Below are 16,067 nucleotides of genomic sequence, written 5' to 3'. Positions count from 1 at the left end.
GTTGTTATCACGTTAAGCAGTAGGCCTACACTTTCAGAGTGTAGTTAGTTTACAGGTTACAGCACTGTATGTGTTCCTCTGAATCTCGTGTGAAATATGGGATCTATGAGACGACTTTTGCTTTGTGACATAGCCATTAGAAGTAGCCATTAAAAGTAGCCATTAGAAGATGGGAAAATTGTGCCCATGAAGGGATGCACATGGTCAGAAACAATACTCAAATAGGCTGTGGCATTCAAGTGATGATTGATTGGTATTAATGGGCTCAAAGGAAAGAAAACATTCTCCACACCAGTACACCACCTCCACCATGAGAAGGTGTACAGGTGTTCCTAATAAAGTGTTCAGTGAGTGTCTGCAGGATGGTAGTGGATGGGAGACAGGCTGCATACAGTCAGTATATTTCAGTCAAACAAGATCATAGATAGGCAGCCAATCCTTCACTGTAACTCAAATGGTATGAGATACAACCACTGGCATTGCTCTTTATTTAGTTTTGTCAATGAAATGAAGTGACTGGAAAAATGCTTCTATTCAAAACTCATTAGTCTGTTCTGCCAGCTGCTGTCTCTCAAACAAGTATATCATGCTTCTCCTCAGAGACAACATGACGATTGCCTCAACATAATGGTCTTTCTCTGTCATGTTCCCACTCATCCCACTCTTCTGAGCATCCAATTGGCTCTACTCTTGGAGTCCTGTTGTCTCTCTTTCTGTCTCCTCCTATCATGTCCTCTGACTATCTAGGCCTAATTAAACAGTCTTTATCGAGATATCAGACACTTGTTTAGGCTTGATACCATAACAGTGCTTCATAATATTTTCTTTTCCAAATTAGTGAGTTATAAATAGCAGTATCCAAGGAGATACATCTTTGTTGTTGCTCAAATACATTTCAGTCAATCCATCACTATTTATGTGTTTTATTTGCTTGCTTACATTATACTGCTATGATAACTGTGCATAAATGTGCATAACATTAATCATTTTCCTATGAACAGTTTCATTTTCCAGACTGTTCTTGTTGGGAGGAACCCAAGATGCCTTTCATTGCCTAATACCAACTTACTCAGCTAGACAGGGTACTGCCAGAACCCACTGCCACTGGCATTGACGTATCCATTTTCAGTGTGGTTGATTTGGGTATAAGTTGAGAATAAATAAACATTGCCATAATGATTGGAGGTTATATGAAACAATGCACTGGAAAAGCTTCACCTGTTGCTGGCAATAACAACAAGTTCTGATATAACTTTGACTGCTCTATTTATGAATGTTCTGTTTATGATCTGAGTTCATATACAGTACATAAAGGAATACAAGCTAGTAAGTGGGGAATGTTTGAAGTATTCACCCACATTGTTGGGGAGGATTACTGTTCTCTGAGGCATCTTTCATTGCTGCATCCATCATTGCCTAGCACCCAAGACATCACATAAACTGTCATAGTGTCCTATTTCAGGAAAAAGTGGCTGACGCATAGCTGCAGTGGTTGACAGGGTGTATGTTTCTGAGGCTGTGTTCATCTGGCCCTGACATTGAAATCAGACACTGAACCATGGACAGAATGACCCAAAAGAATCCCACGGGCGACACTCAACATTTCACAGTCTTAAAGAGGCCATCACTGTATTTTGCATCCATTGATTTATCAGTCCTTTTGCGTGATCCCTCAAACTTTGATTAAAACAAATCACCACATGTATCCTCATCCCTAAATATAGAGCTTCCACTATGTTATTACAATGGTGTTAAACAAAGATCAAACTTCTTAACAGAAAGGAAATATCATACAGGACCATTTTCTTGCAGGGCCCTATACCAAGTTAGACAGACAAATTTGGCCTAAATCGTTAGTTGTCCAAACCGATGACTTGTGATCAATAGGCATATATGTATTTGGAAAATTCAGAATGCTTTTCATTGACAAGTCACATAAGATACGTGTGTTGAGAAGCTCTATAGGGTTTTTCTCAACTCTCTCTGTAGTGAGATTCTTGTCAATGCCAAAAGCAGTATTGTAGAGGACAATGGGGACACATTTTCACGTGTGGACAGGCCCATTCATTGACAAACGTCTAGACTACATACTCGGTTTAGACTTTACATCATCACAGATGTGGTTAGTTGGCAGGAAGGCTGGTGAAGTCTTGAGTAAAGGTCCCCTGTGTACCTCAGCAATCTATCCCTTCAAACAAGCAAACAAGCACTAGTGACAACTTTGACAGAGAATGGACTAAACATCACTCTATCAAAGTCACCACCACCTAAGTCTATATATACTACAATTCTTTGAAAGGTCATGAGATGGGGAAAGAATGTTCAGTACATTTAAATGATAGTTAGTCAAATGGTCCCTGTGCTTTGACTCTAACATAATATGAAATGTTATTCTGTTTTTATATCTAAAATAAAACATTTAAGAACTAATTGAATGTTTAAATCACAGGCCAATGTCATTGTCTCGTATAGCCACTAATCACTCTCTGACATCTATTTTGAGGGGTGTCTGTTGAGTTTTTCGCCAAACTTAGTGGTTTTGATTGTGACCTAAAAGGTCAATTTTGGACTCATCTGTCCAGAGAACGGACTTCCAGAAACCTTCAGGTTTGTCCAGGTGCTCTCTGGCAAAGTTAAGACGGTTTCTTTTTTTTCTTTTTTTTTGGTTCTTTTTTGACAGTAGAGGCTTCTTCCTAGCAACCCTCCCATGAATTCCATTTCTATTCAGTGTTTCGATTCACTGCACAGTTACCTGAGATGCAGCAAGGGAGGTCTTCAAATCTCTAGGTGTTATGTTTGGGTTGGCTTTTACCTGATTTATTATTTTTCTTGTGGCTCTTGGGGATATTTTGGAAGGGCGTCCACTTCTAGGCTGAGTTGCTGTCATGTAAATGCTCTCCATTTGTATATTATTTGCCTCACAGTGGACTGATGGAGCTCAAATCTTGTTGAGATGATTTTATAGCCTTCCCCAGACTGATGTGCTCTCACTGCCCTCTTCCTGATGTCCTCTGAGATCTCCTTTTCTCTCGGCATGGTGTGTTTTGCATTCACCTGTACGGGTAACACAAAACTGACCAGGTTTCTTATCTCTATTTATCCCGCCCAAACTCTTGCCTAAAGATCTCTCCTTTGATTGGTTAATTTGGTACCTAATTATTTACCCACCTGATTCTACTTACCTACTTGATTTAACCAATGCAACTTGGGGTTCACTTATTTTTGCACCTGCACTAATTTCTTTATAATTTCTACTACATGCATGATTTCCTCTAAACCAACATATGGAATTGGTAAATATAAGCCTGTTAGGTCAGATAAAAAAGACTGGTTCTGATTAAATAAAGATTTCATGGTAAAAACTAAAAACATCTATAATTGCACAAGGGGTTCACATACTTTCAAGCAGCACTCTGTCTAACCATCATTGGGTTATTACATAGCTATTATAGTATGTGCTGCACTTAATCACCAGTGGTGTCTTGTCTTCAGCAATATATCTTCTTAAGAATTTCTAAGCTACGTCAGAGAAAGCTGAGGAGTGTGAGGTGGGGCAGTGTAATACATCTCAATGAAATTAATGTGAGGTTAGTCACTGTCCCTCCTTATCACAGCTGTAAACCAACCTGCGAGCCACCACTGTCAACGCATTCGTCATGATGTAGTGGAGTAAAAATAGAGGCTTGACATTATTTAAGGCGTTCAGGACCATGACACACAGACCACTATCATTCATCTCCAACCAGCGGCAGGTCCCAGTAAAACTATTAGCAAATCCAACTGGGAGTCCCGCTCTCTCCACACAAGATGCATTGTCTAAACAGAGGGAACTATTACTTGGTGAATGCCCACTGCAACGTGAAGGAGAACAATGAGAGGAAAAAGGAGACCTATAAGGCCACTTGGCTGGACTTGGTGATGGAAACAAGACCAGAGGAGAAGTACGTATGTTGGCATAGCTTCACCACATTTTGCTTCTCACCAAGAAAAACATTAGTTTTTTCTCATTTGAAATGCTTGTCACAAATTCAGTGATTCAGTATCATCATTAATGTACTATGACATTTTTAATTCTTACAAACCAATATGCTAGTTAAAAAATGCAAACATTTCTGACAAAAGACATGCTCTCTATAGTTATACTTCAGTACGTCCCATGTTTCCCATTTCTGTGGAAATAAATAATGGGACAGATATGTAATGTTACGGTCTAACACTTTCAGGACAACATTGTTTGAAAATGACAGCTCACGCAAGGAGACCTATGAGCAGAAACAGGTGGTACATTTCTTGGTGCAGAGAAACCCCAAACAGAAGATCCGAATGGGCAAACATGGTAAGATGATGACTGAGTACCAGCTGCCCTACAAGAAAGTTCTGCGAGTGCCTATCTTCACGCCCAGCAAGGCTGCTTCACCCAATGAGTTAAACAGAGTACCCTCTCCATCAGGGTTCAAATCGATCATGGAATATGAAACAAATGGAGTTTGTACAGACAAACAAGAAGTCTCCAATATCACAAAGGACTTACCTAAAGTCACACAACCTATCCATGCAAACTTCAGAGCTTCCTGTCTCATTTCTCCATCACAAGAGTCACACTCCTTCAAGAGATGAGTGAATAATTAATGGGGGACATTGGAGTAAATATTCTGATGTCAACAATGTTTAACTGAGTGGATGGAAATGTTGATATAGGTTTTTTCTTAGAAAGGGTAGTACAGTAGAACCACTATTTGGTGAGTGTAACTAGAGAGAATATCTGTCATGAGATCCGTCAATGTCTTGAGATTGAGTATCATGCTTAGTTCCTGATATTTGTAAAGTCTAGCCAATGAAAATGGCAATACTCAAGGGGGAAGGGGGAATGTATTATTGTACATGAATGCAATGAAGGTATTTGAAAAATGGTTTCAATATTATTTGAAAAAAATGATTTAAGAAATGTATGAACTCAGATATGTTGACCGGACATGTGGAAAATTTCTAAATATATGGAACAGGACTTGCTGAGAATTGCTACATTGTAAACAGAGGCTAATATCACCATCTAGTGGTGAAACACAATACCTAAACAATGGTGAAAGTTCATCAATTGATGATGTGACTTTTGCATTTGTTGCATCATGTAATATACCAATAATGACAAAGACAAACTCACACAGCAAAATGTATCCAATAAAGGATTTATTTATGAGATTGAACTGTACAGAATGGTCTCTCAATGTGTCGGTTCAGTTATGTTTATGGCATTTCATTCACCAAAGACCTCACTTCAGTGGACATATTACTGGCAAAAAGTGTAAGTGCAAACCACTGTGACTCATTTCCATAATGAAATCCAATGACTTATTTCAAACATACTACAGGAAAACAGCTAAGTTATCTAGCTACAGAAGTGTAGAGTTTTTAAAAAGTGTACTGTTGCCCCACAGTGTCAGATTAAGCATGATCCGGCGGTTCACCTATGAAGGCATGAGTTCAAGTTCAGATACACGTCAACACTGCGGTCTCACCTTCTGCATATTCAATTTTCGAGTCTGTCACACATTTATGATGCACCCATATGCATGCATAACCTACAGCAAACAACAGACTTTATGACAACAGCTGAAGATAACAGGCTTACAATTATGAGACATTAGACAAACAGTACTCTTGGTCAGTTAACATGCTCAACTGGCAATAGATCGGACTTAATGGAGGCAGTCACGGTCAGCAGTGATTGTCAAGTACCTCAACCATTATTTAGATTAAATAAACCACAGAATAGGTCTGTATGTACTATTTGGCACACCCAGAGTATAGGTCTGTGACGCTTGGTAAGATGCTTGGTAAGTGCTTTCAAAATATACTAATGATATTTAGTGAGTGACCAAATAACTATGATATTGATATCCAATGTGGATATGCATCTTTTACAAAAAATAGTGTATTTTCAATACATTGTTTGTTATGATACCATCCTTAACATACTAACTTTGTTTCCATCTTGACAAAATAAAGAGCTTGCATTTCTAAGGAGCCATGAAGGCAATAACATAGTCATTATTTATTAATTTTATGTGCTCAAAACTGATACACTTTTTTATCCCTTATTAAGGTCACTTGAGGTTAGGTTGAACTCCCAATATTGCGTCCTCAGCACGCTTGTGCTTCTGCATAGTAACCTGCAGCTGCCAATATCTGAGGTAAAGCCACATCAAGCTGCCATTTTTTCGCTTGTCCATGTTGAGGAGGTCTGCACAGTGGCGGTCGTTCTTAAAGATGTCCTTGACGTCGGTCTCTAGGTCAACACCAGCCCCCAAGGGTTCCTTCACCACCTTTAACAGCAGGTTCTTCTCCATCTCCAGCCGGTGTTCCCTGGGTAAGAGCAAGCTGCAGAAGGCACTCTGCCTCTCCACCAGATCCCCCTCCAGATCCTTTAGCATGGCCATAGCTCTTTGGTGCCACCCATTCTCCCTATCTAGTGCATGGCGGAGGATGGTCCCAGCAGCTCCCGATGCCAGGTGTTTCCTCGTCTCCTGCTCCAGAGCTTCGCGCTCCTGCTGGAGCTGCTTGCGCTCCTCCATGACCTGCTGGCTCTGAGAAATCAGTGCCTGGCGAAAGCCCTTCACCCGATGGCGCTCCTTCTCCAGCTCCAGCTCCAGCAAGGCGGCTGCCCTCCGGTTCTCTGTCAGGGTGTCCCTGTATTTCATCTCCAGGTCACTGGTCACCACTGACATGTCTCGGTCATACTTCGCCTTCACTTTCAGGATCTCCTGCTGAGACTCTTTGGTCCAGATCCAGCCTGGGGAGAAAAGCTTGATATGTTATGAAATGACAAATAATAATTTCATCTTTCATCATCTGAAGTGGAGTAATAATTAGTTTCCATTCAAAAATAAGTGTTGCTTTGTCCTAAAATTAGACACGTCATGAATATCCAGTTGTACTTGTGTAATACTTACGAAAGGCAGCCAGTCCGAGCATTGGAACAAGGAGGGCATAATTCCATGGGTTGCCGTCAGCAGCAGCATCTCCTCCGGGGTCTGGCCTTATGTTCCATCTAGGGGGGTCATTCAGGTTGTTCATGGAGGTATCCTGATACGATGGGACAGTGCAAAATTTAGTAAACAGACATATCTTCATCACAGACAAGTTTATATTAGCTGTTCATGACTTGACCTTGTCAAGCTGGTCTTGAGATTTCAATCAGCCAAATAGTACATTCAGAGCGCTGCTGGGACATAGACTGGCATTGCTGCCTTTGCCTTGGACGACAGGTTGAGCAATCAGAACAAGACTGCTTGTAAATGCCAAAACAATGGGCATGGCGTTTAATAGCCAACTAGCTGCTATATTGCTGCATGAATGACATTCAGCTAATAACACTAGGTACTGGTATTGCACAGACAGGCCAGAGTGGCAGTCATGGCTAGCTTGATGCTAGCTTGTTTGCTAGCTGACACAGGGTCGTCCAGCACCACCGCCCACTGCGCTTGCACCAACATATCACAACACAGCATTACAAAGTAATACAAAAGATTATGTTTGGGCAAACTATGGTGTAGTTGCTCACCTTGAGAAAGAGTAGCTAGGTCAATTATACATTTGTTCCTGCACGTATGGAAACGACCTATAATACAATGTTTTCACGGAAGTTTAATATTAGACAACAAATAACAGACCATCCGTGAAGTTAAGGGTGTAGGAGTTTGAGGTATACATTGTCTAACATAGATAAATGTGCACAAAACTCTTCTGCAGTTTTAAAATTTAATATCACTTCACACTATACATTAACGTTTTCAATGTAAATTGTTTGTATATACAGAATTACAGTTTAAATTGCTGTCAAAAAGTATGTATCTCCCCCTTTGTTGGAAATAGTTTCTTCCAGTCGGTGGGCCCTCCCCCGCCCATTACTTAAAGATGCAATAGCACACTTTCTCCTGAAGATGTCTCCCGAGTAGTGTCCAGCACAGAGGAGTATTTGGAGTATTTGCTGGTATTTTTAGTTGTACTCTAATAGCTACATAATTTGTTCTTCAAATTGCACTATGTACCTAACTGTCCTTGTCATTGTTCTCTCTTTTTCCAGTGGTCTTAAACTGGCAATAATTGTTAAGATATTTTCCATGTTAATCTGGTTCAATCTTGCAAAAAGCCCTGCAGGAGCATTTTTTCTTTTTTTCTTTTTCTTTTTTTGGGGGGGGGGGTATATGGCAGGTCTCAACAAGCTAGGAAAACATACCTTCTTCTGATGCATGGAATGAATCTACAGGTACAGGATTCAGCAGGGGCTCACACTGTTGTAGCAGCACACCTGAACCTCTCCCATTGAAGGTCAGTAAAATGATAACCACATTATTGTAAAAAAAAATATTTAAATAGATAGGATGCCCTGTGGGGAATGGAATTAGTTACTGTAACTAGTTATCATCCAGCATGTTTGCACTTATGTAATAATCTTTGATCAATGTACAGTATCCTATCATGCTCTCTTATTTATTTATTTAAGTTTGGATCAATACAGTTGTTCACACACATGAGTCAAGAGGTCATCTGGAAAATCTGCTCTAGATTGCATGAAATGTTATTCTATCTCTTTGAATTCACATGAGTGTTCCAGTTAGCGAGTATCGTAAAGTGTGTGACAAGAATAGAGTAAATATGTTAATATTTTGCTTATATATTGTTGTTTTATGTCCTATGGACCAACCTCACCAAGTCAGTTTCCTTAATGTGTAAATATACTTGGCCAAATTATATTATAAAGAATTCTGATTCTGATTTTGATTCTAAACATTAAATAGATTTGATCAGATGATTAAAACACACTAGGGAGCTGAGCCTTGCCTTAAACATGGTTCTTATCCGCTGCCAGTGAAGGGGCATCAACAAAGTATGTCACTGTCTTTGTTAGAGTCCATTCAAGCAGAAACTCTCTCTGTAACTCTCCAGGTATGAGGGACCAGCGACCTGTTCAAAACATACTGCTGGTTCATCACAATGGTTTTACTCTTCCTGCCACACTTTCACAATGGCCCCAAATGGAACAAAAGATCAGTTGAAAATACCATGAACACACTAACTATCTTCAATATATTGTAACAGACTGTATATACTGTACATCACTTGTAATGTGTTTTTCTACTGCTTCAATAGAGCTTTCCCATTGTTTTTTCCCTTCTCTGTGTAGACTGTGATAGTGACTAGTGATAGTCTACCCCTGTAGACACAACACAGAATGGAGGTGGTGCTGAGGGTTGTTCTTCTGCTGTGGGTACTCCAGGTCTCCGCCCAGGACCCAGGATACGAGAACCTTCTTGTGAGGCCCAGGAATATCAATGGTGAGGCGGAGCCAAAGTTTATACTGTTGTTGTATTCTAAACATGCTAATCACACTAGAGTAACGGTTAGGGATCATGACTGATGACAACTAAGAATCAACATGGTCTTACAACAGTGTGGTAATTCCACATATTGCACACAGAACTTCAAGGTGTATGTGAACTGTAAACAAATGTCCTGTGCATTTCCTCACTTTTTGGTCAGATGAGAATGACGACTGCCCAATCAACGTGTACTTCACCATTGACACCTCTGAGAGCGTGGCTCTGACAGAGTTTCCTTGGGGCAGCCTGGTAGAGGAGTTGAAGGTCTTCCTCAAGATGTTTGTGGAGAAGCTGGAGACCACCACCCTGAGAGCCAAGAGGGTTCAGTGGGCTTATGGTGGGCTGCACTTTTCTGATCGTGTGGAGGTCTTCAGCCAGGTCGTCACTGATGCCTCACTCTTCCTGGGCAGGGCACAGGCCATCAAGTACATAGGCAGGGGGACGTTCATCGACTGTGCCCTGAGGAACATGACGGAGCAGGTCAAGCTTGCCAGTCGAGGAAAGCCGCGGCTCCAGTATGCTGTGGTTTTCACTGATGGGCACATCACAGGAAACCCCTGTGGAGGGGTCCAGCAAGCCGCAGAGGCTGCCAAGGCGGCAGGCATGAAGATCTTTGTGGTAGCCACCAATGAGGACACTATGGAGAATGAGCTCAGACAAATTGCTAGTTCTCCTGCGGAGCTGTACCGGAAGGACTACCTGGCATTCCCACGTGACAGTCGCCAGGCTGCAGTCACCGGAATAACTGACACCATGGTAAGTCCACAGTGAGGAAGGAACATTTCATGAGTGGAACAGGGGTATTTATGTGCAGTTTTAGATGGTGCCAAGTTGATTGATGCTATGTAGAAGTGTACACAGAGGTGAATCATAATCTTAATTATATTGTAGTTATTGAATCTGAAAACAGTATGTGTGTATTTCTAATCAATGGAAATATTGAGTATGTTGCATCCTATTTTGTGATTGACAATCTGCAATGTTTTGTCTGCAGGTGAAAGAGGCAGAATTTGAGGTTAGTGATATGATACTGAAGACTAAAGCACTAAATTAAGAAGTTTGTCCAGGAAAACATCCACATTTAGATTTTTTTAAAATATCTGTTGTGATTTCCCCTCAGTGCAAAGAACCAATGTGCATCCAAACAGAAGGAATTGCTGGGCCAAAAGGATATAAGGGAATGAAAGTAAGCACCCTCGTATTTTCCTAAACACCAGGTATGTAGCAATTACAACCTACCTCTTTTTAATGTATTTTTATTTTTTGTCTAATAGGGTGCAAAGGGAACTAGTGGTGCAATTGGAGATCCTGGATTCAGGGGGCCATCGGTATGATCAAGTTTATGAATTAAACATTATATCATGCCAACCAACACAGTACAATAAAGGCAATTGAATAATACATTATTTATAAATTAATGTTTCATTCATGTTGGCTTTTATAGGGAGACCTTGGTATTGAGGGCACAATAGGTTTGTCCGGAGTAAAGGTGAGTGGGATTTTAAATGATGCTAAAAACCAGCTATTATCTACCTCTATGCCATGGTGTTATTTGATATTTCACACATGCTTTATGTTATATCCATTTACAGGGACTTCCAGGCTTTAGAGGAGAGAAGGTAAGATTTTAGAGAATGTTCCAACATTTTCTACTTCTAATGTGTTGTAACGTTTATTGCAATACTATATTACTGTCTGTATTTGATGTTATGTTTTGCCTGTGTTTGCAGGGTGATATTGGAGGAACTGGTTTGAAGGTATACATTTTCCTCCTGTCATAAAAGTAATTTGTTGATTTGATTGACAGTATCTTACCAGTGAAGTCAATTGGATCTTTTCAGGGTCAAAGTGGCGCTACTGGGTATAATGGCATTGATGGCGAAAAGGTAGGTCAATTTACTTCCTAAATTATAACATACTCTATGTTCTGCCTTGCCAAGCTACTGACACTGCCTACTTTGTTTTCAGGGGAGGGCTGGCACCATTGGCACACCTGGATGTAAAGGAGATCCCGGCATGCTGGTGAGATATGCAATTTGAAAGTGTTATGCATGAATCATTTGAAACGTAAGCGAGGCGTTAGGTTTTTGAATGTTATCAATCCTTCATCAAACCGTCTCCCTCGTTGTGCTCCTGCAGGGTGACCCAGGTCCGGCAGGTGACTTTGGCAGGAAGGGTGAACCGGGAGATTCAGGGGAAAAGGTCTGTAGATTCCTAAACTTTGATTTGTTTTGTGCCTTTGTACATCTTTGTTTTATGTTACATGAAACATAACATGTTATTAGGCTGTACTTTCTAAAATATGAGTCATGCAAAAAGTACATCTGTTACTTTGCTGTGTGCAGGGTGTTGCTGGGCAGAATGGCCGGCCAGGGTCACAAGGGCCTCAAGGAAATATAGGAGTGAAGGTCTGGATTTCCATCGGAGAAACACATTATTTGAGACTCAATGAACTTGTTATTAATGAGTAATGAGTGACTCTGTTATAGGGTGTTGCCGGCTACATTGGGATCCCTGGCCTGTCTGGACCAAAAGGACGCAAGGTACCTCAGAGAACATACAGTATAATGTGTTTTAATATCATCACATGAATGATTATGAACCATTGTCTTTAACAACATTTCTGTTCATTAGGGAAAACATGGACCTGTTGGAGATGCTGGAGACACTGTACGTCTCATATGACGTCTAGTAGATTCTTCTGTGGAATAACAGTACACAGTTATCACACAACAAACAGTCTAGGACTCACAACAAAGACATAAAGTTTTTTTTTCTTTTGGAAAAAATATATGTCTTAGTTAAATTGAGAATATATTTTTCAGGGCAGCAGAGGAGACCGTGGAAGAAAAGGTCCACAGCGGAATGCTGGCATTAGAGGACACAAGGTATCATAATGAAGGAAAAACATCAGTTTTTATTGCGTTAAGAGCCTATACTGGTTTCATTGACTATTGTGCCTCACAGGGAGAACTAGGTCCTGAGGGCGAAAGAGGATCTCCTGGAACGAATGGTGAAAAAGGAGTCACAGTTGAGTAAACTTTAAATCAATCAAATTGAATCCATGTATTGTCTTTTAATTCACATTAATCAATTAAATTATTTTTTATTATATTTCCAACCTATTACAGGGAATACCAGGTTTCCCAGGAGTCCGTGGTCCACCAGGTCAGGCAGGAAAATCAGGAGCTCAGGTGAATCATCGATCCTTATGTTTTGCTCCAATGACCTGTTTGACTGAGGTCCTCTACCCATTCTCTCAGAGCAAAAGTCAAGGCTGTTTGCTTCCTGTTTGCTCAAAGACAAATGAAGAGTTTATGTATATCCTGAAAAAGCCTTGTTACTAAATGTCAATTTTGTTGTTCTATGTGTGTTCCTCCAGGGTTCACAGGGCAAGGCAGGGGACTTTGGCCCTATAGGAGACACTGGAGAGCCAGGAGCCAGGGTGAGTTGATTTGCTGGGCCCACTTTACCAAAAGCCTGGCCTGGTCTGCACGTTGCAACAGGCCTCAATATGTTTACATCCCTTGATCTGACAATGGAAGGAAGGTCTGTTGAGTGGTAATTTGACTCCATCGAGTCTGACCCCCCCCCCCCCCTCCCTGCCAAAACCTACAAAGCCTTTGAGGGAAAAAGAAGCCTGTGTTGACAGGTACTGTCTACGGTGGTGACAAACCTTCCCTCTTATAATGGGAAGGATAGTATCATGTAATATCATGTTTGTTGCACTCTTTCTCAGAAAGCTAAGGCAAATTGTAATGATTGAGAATGGGCACTAAACAGTGCTAAATTATTATTATTATTATTTTTTTTTTTTAATTTTCATTTATCTAGGGAGATCGAGGAAAAGATGGATACAACTATCCAGGTCCCAGAGGTGAACAGGTATTTGACTGAACAGTGAAAACCAGTTTGGATCAATGAATCCTATTGTGTCATAATCTAAGTGCTCCGGAACCTTGTTTTCCCTCAGGGTGACAGAGGAGACCATGGTTTTCCTGGACTGCAGGTAAGCTTATGTACCTACTCTTAGAAGTACAAATCTAAGTTAGTAAAATACTGTTGTATTCATTGCCATGTTTTTGTCATTCTCAGGGCTCGAGGGGCTATTATGGAGAGAAAGGAGCACAAGGAACAACAGGAACTAAAGGAGTGGCAGTAAGTGGTAGAATGCAGTTCAGTGAATCATAAACAAACATTTATCATATGATACACTCATGTATTCTTACTGAAAATCAGCCTATCGGTTGAATTAAAAAATAGAGCTGCTTTAGGATACTTTATGCAAACTAAAGGGTAGAATAACAGTGCTGAGATCTCCATGTGTTTGTGTACTTACCTTCACACAGGGAGAGCCAGGGCTTGAGGGTGTGCCAGGGGACAGAGGGATAAGGGGCTCACCTGGACCACCAGTGAGTCTCATTTCACACACACACACACACACACACACACACATGCGTGCACACGCACACCCACACCCACACCCACACCCACATCCACACCCACACCCACACCCACACCCCATAAACTATATATTTTACATCAAAATGCTGACACCATTCACTTGCCTTTATCAAACAGTTCTCATATAGGCATCTTTCTGATTTGCGATGCATTCTATTGATGTTGTCTATAGGGATCAACTGGATCCCGCGGACCACCTGGTCTATCTGTAAGTACTGTAACAGACATTGAGAAGAACAGAAATGTTTTGTACATACAGAAACGTGTGTATTTTCGTGCCCTATCTCTCTGAGAGAATGTTATGAATATTCTTTTATTTTCAGGAATGTGAAATCATGGGATTTATAAGAGAAACATGCGGCTGCTGTGGTAACAGTCATTTCAATTAACAACGACAATACAATTCAATTATGTCAATGGAAAATGTTGTTTACAACAAGTCTGATTGTTCATTTCATCTCCGCAGATTGTGATAAGGTCTGCCCCCCACTTGACCTGATGTTTGTGATTGACAGCTCAGAAAGTATCGGAAAAACTAACTTCAGTCTTGCTAAAAACTTTGTAATCAGTGTTGCAAACAGACTCGGGAAAATGGCCAAAAATATATCTGATGTCACAGGTAGGTTTACTGTACTACTGCCATGTTATGATATATTACCATTTGTACTTTTGTGCATTTAAATTGAAATAGATTAACATTTCTAGACAGCCTTGAATTTATGGCCCATTTATGAGTATCGACAATCTAAGCAGCCTTAGATTAATTTCTGCTTCTCTTCTTCTGGCTCTCAGGGTCCCGTTTGGGTGTAGTCCAGTACAGTCATCAAGGAGCTGTGCAGGCCATCCATATGGATGACAGGGGCATCACCACAGTGACATCCTTCAAAGCCAAGGTCAAAGCCATGGAGTGGATAGCTGGGGGCACCTGGACGCCATCTGCTTTGAAATACACCTACGATCAGCTGATAGTGCCAGGACGCAGGGTGGGGGCCAAAGTGGTGGCCATTGTCATCACAGACGGTCGCTATGACCCAAAGGACCCGGACAACCTGGGGGCCCTGTGTAACGGAGTAGATGTGTATGCCATTGCCATCGGGGACATGTTTGACACTGGAGCAGAAAAGCAGGCTCTGGAGAAGATTGCCTGCAATATGAAAGATCGGGTGAAGACCCTGAGTGTGTATGCAGAGCTTACTGCTGAAGACTTTCTAGAGGAAATAGAGCAAATTCTCTGCCCAGGCAAGTCTACATGTTGTCAACAGCTCATTGCTTTTCTTTGGTTATAAATGCCAGAATCATAACAGACAATTAATTGTCATCCTTCACCCTTCTACAGAATCAGAACAAATCTGCCCAGACTTGAAGTGTGCCTCGGGTGAGAAAAACATTTCTATTTTAACATTTGCATGCTTATTAGGTTTATTTCACCAACAAATATTCCTTGTCCTGACTCCTGAATGTCTGTCCAGTGACTTTTTTTTCATGTTCATCCAACATATTGTACAGATGTTACACAACATACAGGCAAATATGTAGTAAGAGAGACAAATGCAGTATCATCAATGGAGAAACACTGTACAATGTGGTTGCTGACTCTTTTGTTGTTGTCATAGATTTAAGTCTGGCTCCATTGGTCCAGCGGCCAGTTGATATTCTGTTCTTCGTCGACGGCTCTGAGAGAACAGGGAATTGGAACTTTGTAAGCATTCTACGCTTCATTGAGAAACTATCCCATGAAATCCCTCTATCAAAGGACAATGATTCCAAAGGGGCGCGCTTTGCTGTGCTGCAGTTTGGAGGAGAGCAAGATCCTGAGGTTCTTCTGGATTTCTCCAACAACCACAGAAGCATCAGCTCCCTTGTCTCACGAGCAGTATACAGAGATTCATCCTCTACACTCGGAAGTGCTATTCTCTATGCAGCTGATAACCTTGTCAGTAACCGTGGAGGACGATTCAGTGGTGTACGCCCAGATGCAGAGCTCTCCTTTGTGTTTATGACAGATGGAGTGACATCAGACAAGAACTTTGCAGAGGGTATTGCAGCCATGAGGGGAGCCAATGCAGTGGGCGTGGCTATCACAGTGGGCACTGACATTGATAAGGAGCGATTGATGCAACTCGTTCTCAGGGACAGATCTCTTATCTTTAACCTTAAGAGTTTCAAGGAAATGGCCCTCCCTGGAGTTGTTAAACATGTTGCTCGTTGTCTAGGTTAAACCAC

At 41.1% G+C, this 16,067-nt stretch overlaps 3 protein-coding genes across 3 annotated transcripts; 2 read left to right on the top strand and 1 right to left on the bottom strand.

Moving 5' to 3' along the window:
* The first annotated feature begins 3,771 nt into the window (after positions 1–3,771).
* On the top strand, positions 3,772–5,187 carry LOC310811170 (telethonin). The gene is made up of 2 exons (XM_083679255.1): positions 3,772–3,941; positions 4,224–5,187. The coding sequence occupies exons 1-2, from the start codon at positions 3,808–3,810 to the stop codon at positions 4,615–4,617; spliced, it is 528 nt and encodes a 175-aa protein (XP_083535381.1). The 5' UTR covers positions 3,772–3,807; the 3' UTR covers positions 4,618–5,187.
* On the bottom strand, positions 5,183–7,634 carry ccdc127a (coiled-coil domain containing 127a). Its single transcript, XM_083679254.1, has 3 exons — positions 7,562–7,634; positions 6,951–7,083; positions 5,183–6,790 (listed from the first exon to the last, which is right to left on the bottom strand). The coding sequence occupies exons 2-3, from the start codon at positions 7,072–7,074 to the stop codon at positions 6,105–6,107; spliced, it is 810 nt and encodes a 269-aa protein (XP_083535380.1). The 5' UTR covers positions 7,075–7,083; positions 7,562–7,634; the 3' UTR covers positions 5,183–6,104.
* Positions 7,635–8,206: 572 nt separating this feature from the next.
* Positions 8,207–16,063, top strand: LOC310811003 (collagen alpha-2(VI) chain-like). Its single transcript, XM_083678969.1, has 29 exons — positions 8,207–8,328; positions 9,185–9,335; positions 9,541–10,136; positions 10,375–10,395; positions 10,501–10,566; positions 10,655–10,708; positions 10,825–10,869; positions 10,973–10,999; positions 11,111–11,137; positions 11,222–11,266; positions 11,349–11,402; positions 11,520–11,582; positions 11,726–11,788; positions 11,870–11,923; positions 12,015–12,050; positions 12,206–12,268; positions 12,348–12,410; positions 12,512–12,574; positions 12,763–12,825; positions 13,215–13,265; positions 13,354–13,389; positions 13,476–13,538; positions 13,730–13,792; positions 14,017–14,052; positions 14,168–14,213; positions 14,311–14,463; positions 14,637–15,083; positions 15,181–15,219; positions 15,458–16,063. Exons 2-29 carry the CDS (start codon positions 9,233–9,235, stop codon positions 16,060–16,062), a joined length of 3,045 nt encoding a protein of 1,014 aa, XP_083535095.1. The 5' UTR covers positions 8,207–8,328; positions 9,185–9,232; the 3' UTR covers position 16,063.
* Positions 16,064–16,067: the final 4 nt, after the last annotated feature.

Source organism: Argentina silus (assembly GCF_951799395.1).
Source record: "Argentina silus genome assembly, chromosome: 10".
Lineage (NCBI taxonomy): Eukaryota > Metazoa > Chordata > Actinopteri > Argentiniformes > Argentinidae > Argentina > Argentina silus.
Note: the sequence above shows the minus strand (reverse complement) of the source record. Positions and strands in the feature narration are given on the sequence as shown.

Bases quoted from the DNA above. Each gene is read 5' to 3' on its own strand.
- LOC310811170 (XM_083679255.1), top strand. From the start codon at position 3,808: ATGCATTGTCTAAACAGAGGGAACTATTACTTGGTGAATGCCCACTGC. The intron at 3,942-4,223 runs GTACGTATGTTG...TAACACTTTCAG, and splicing joins GAAACAAGACCAGAGGAGAA to GACAACATTGTTTGAAAATG.
- ccdc127a (XM_083679254.1), bottom strand. From the start codon at position 7,074: ATGAACAACCTGAATGACCCCCCTAGATGGAACATAAGGCCAGACCCC. The intron at 6,791-6,950 runs GTAAGTATTACA...TTTTCTCCCCAG, and splicing joins GCTCGGACTGGCTGCCTTTC to GCTGGATCTGGACCAAAGAG.
- LOC310811003 (XM_083678969.1), top strand. From the start codon at position 9,233: ATGGAGGTGGTGCTGAGGGTTGTTCTTCTGCTGTGGGTACTCCAGGTC. The intron at 9,336-9,540 runs GTGAGGCGGAGC...CTTTTTGGTCAG, and splicing joins GAGGCCCAGGAATATCAATG to ATGAGAATGACGACTGCCCA. The intron at 10,567-10,654 runs GTAAGCACCCTC...TTTGTCTAATAG, and splicing joins AAGGATATAAGGGAATGAAA to GGTGCAAAGGGAACTAGTGG.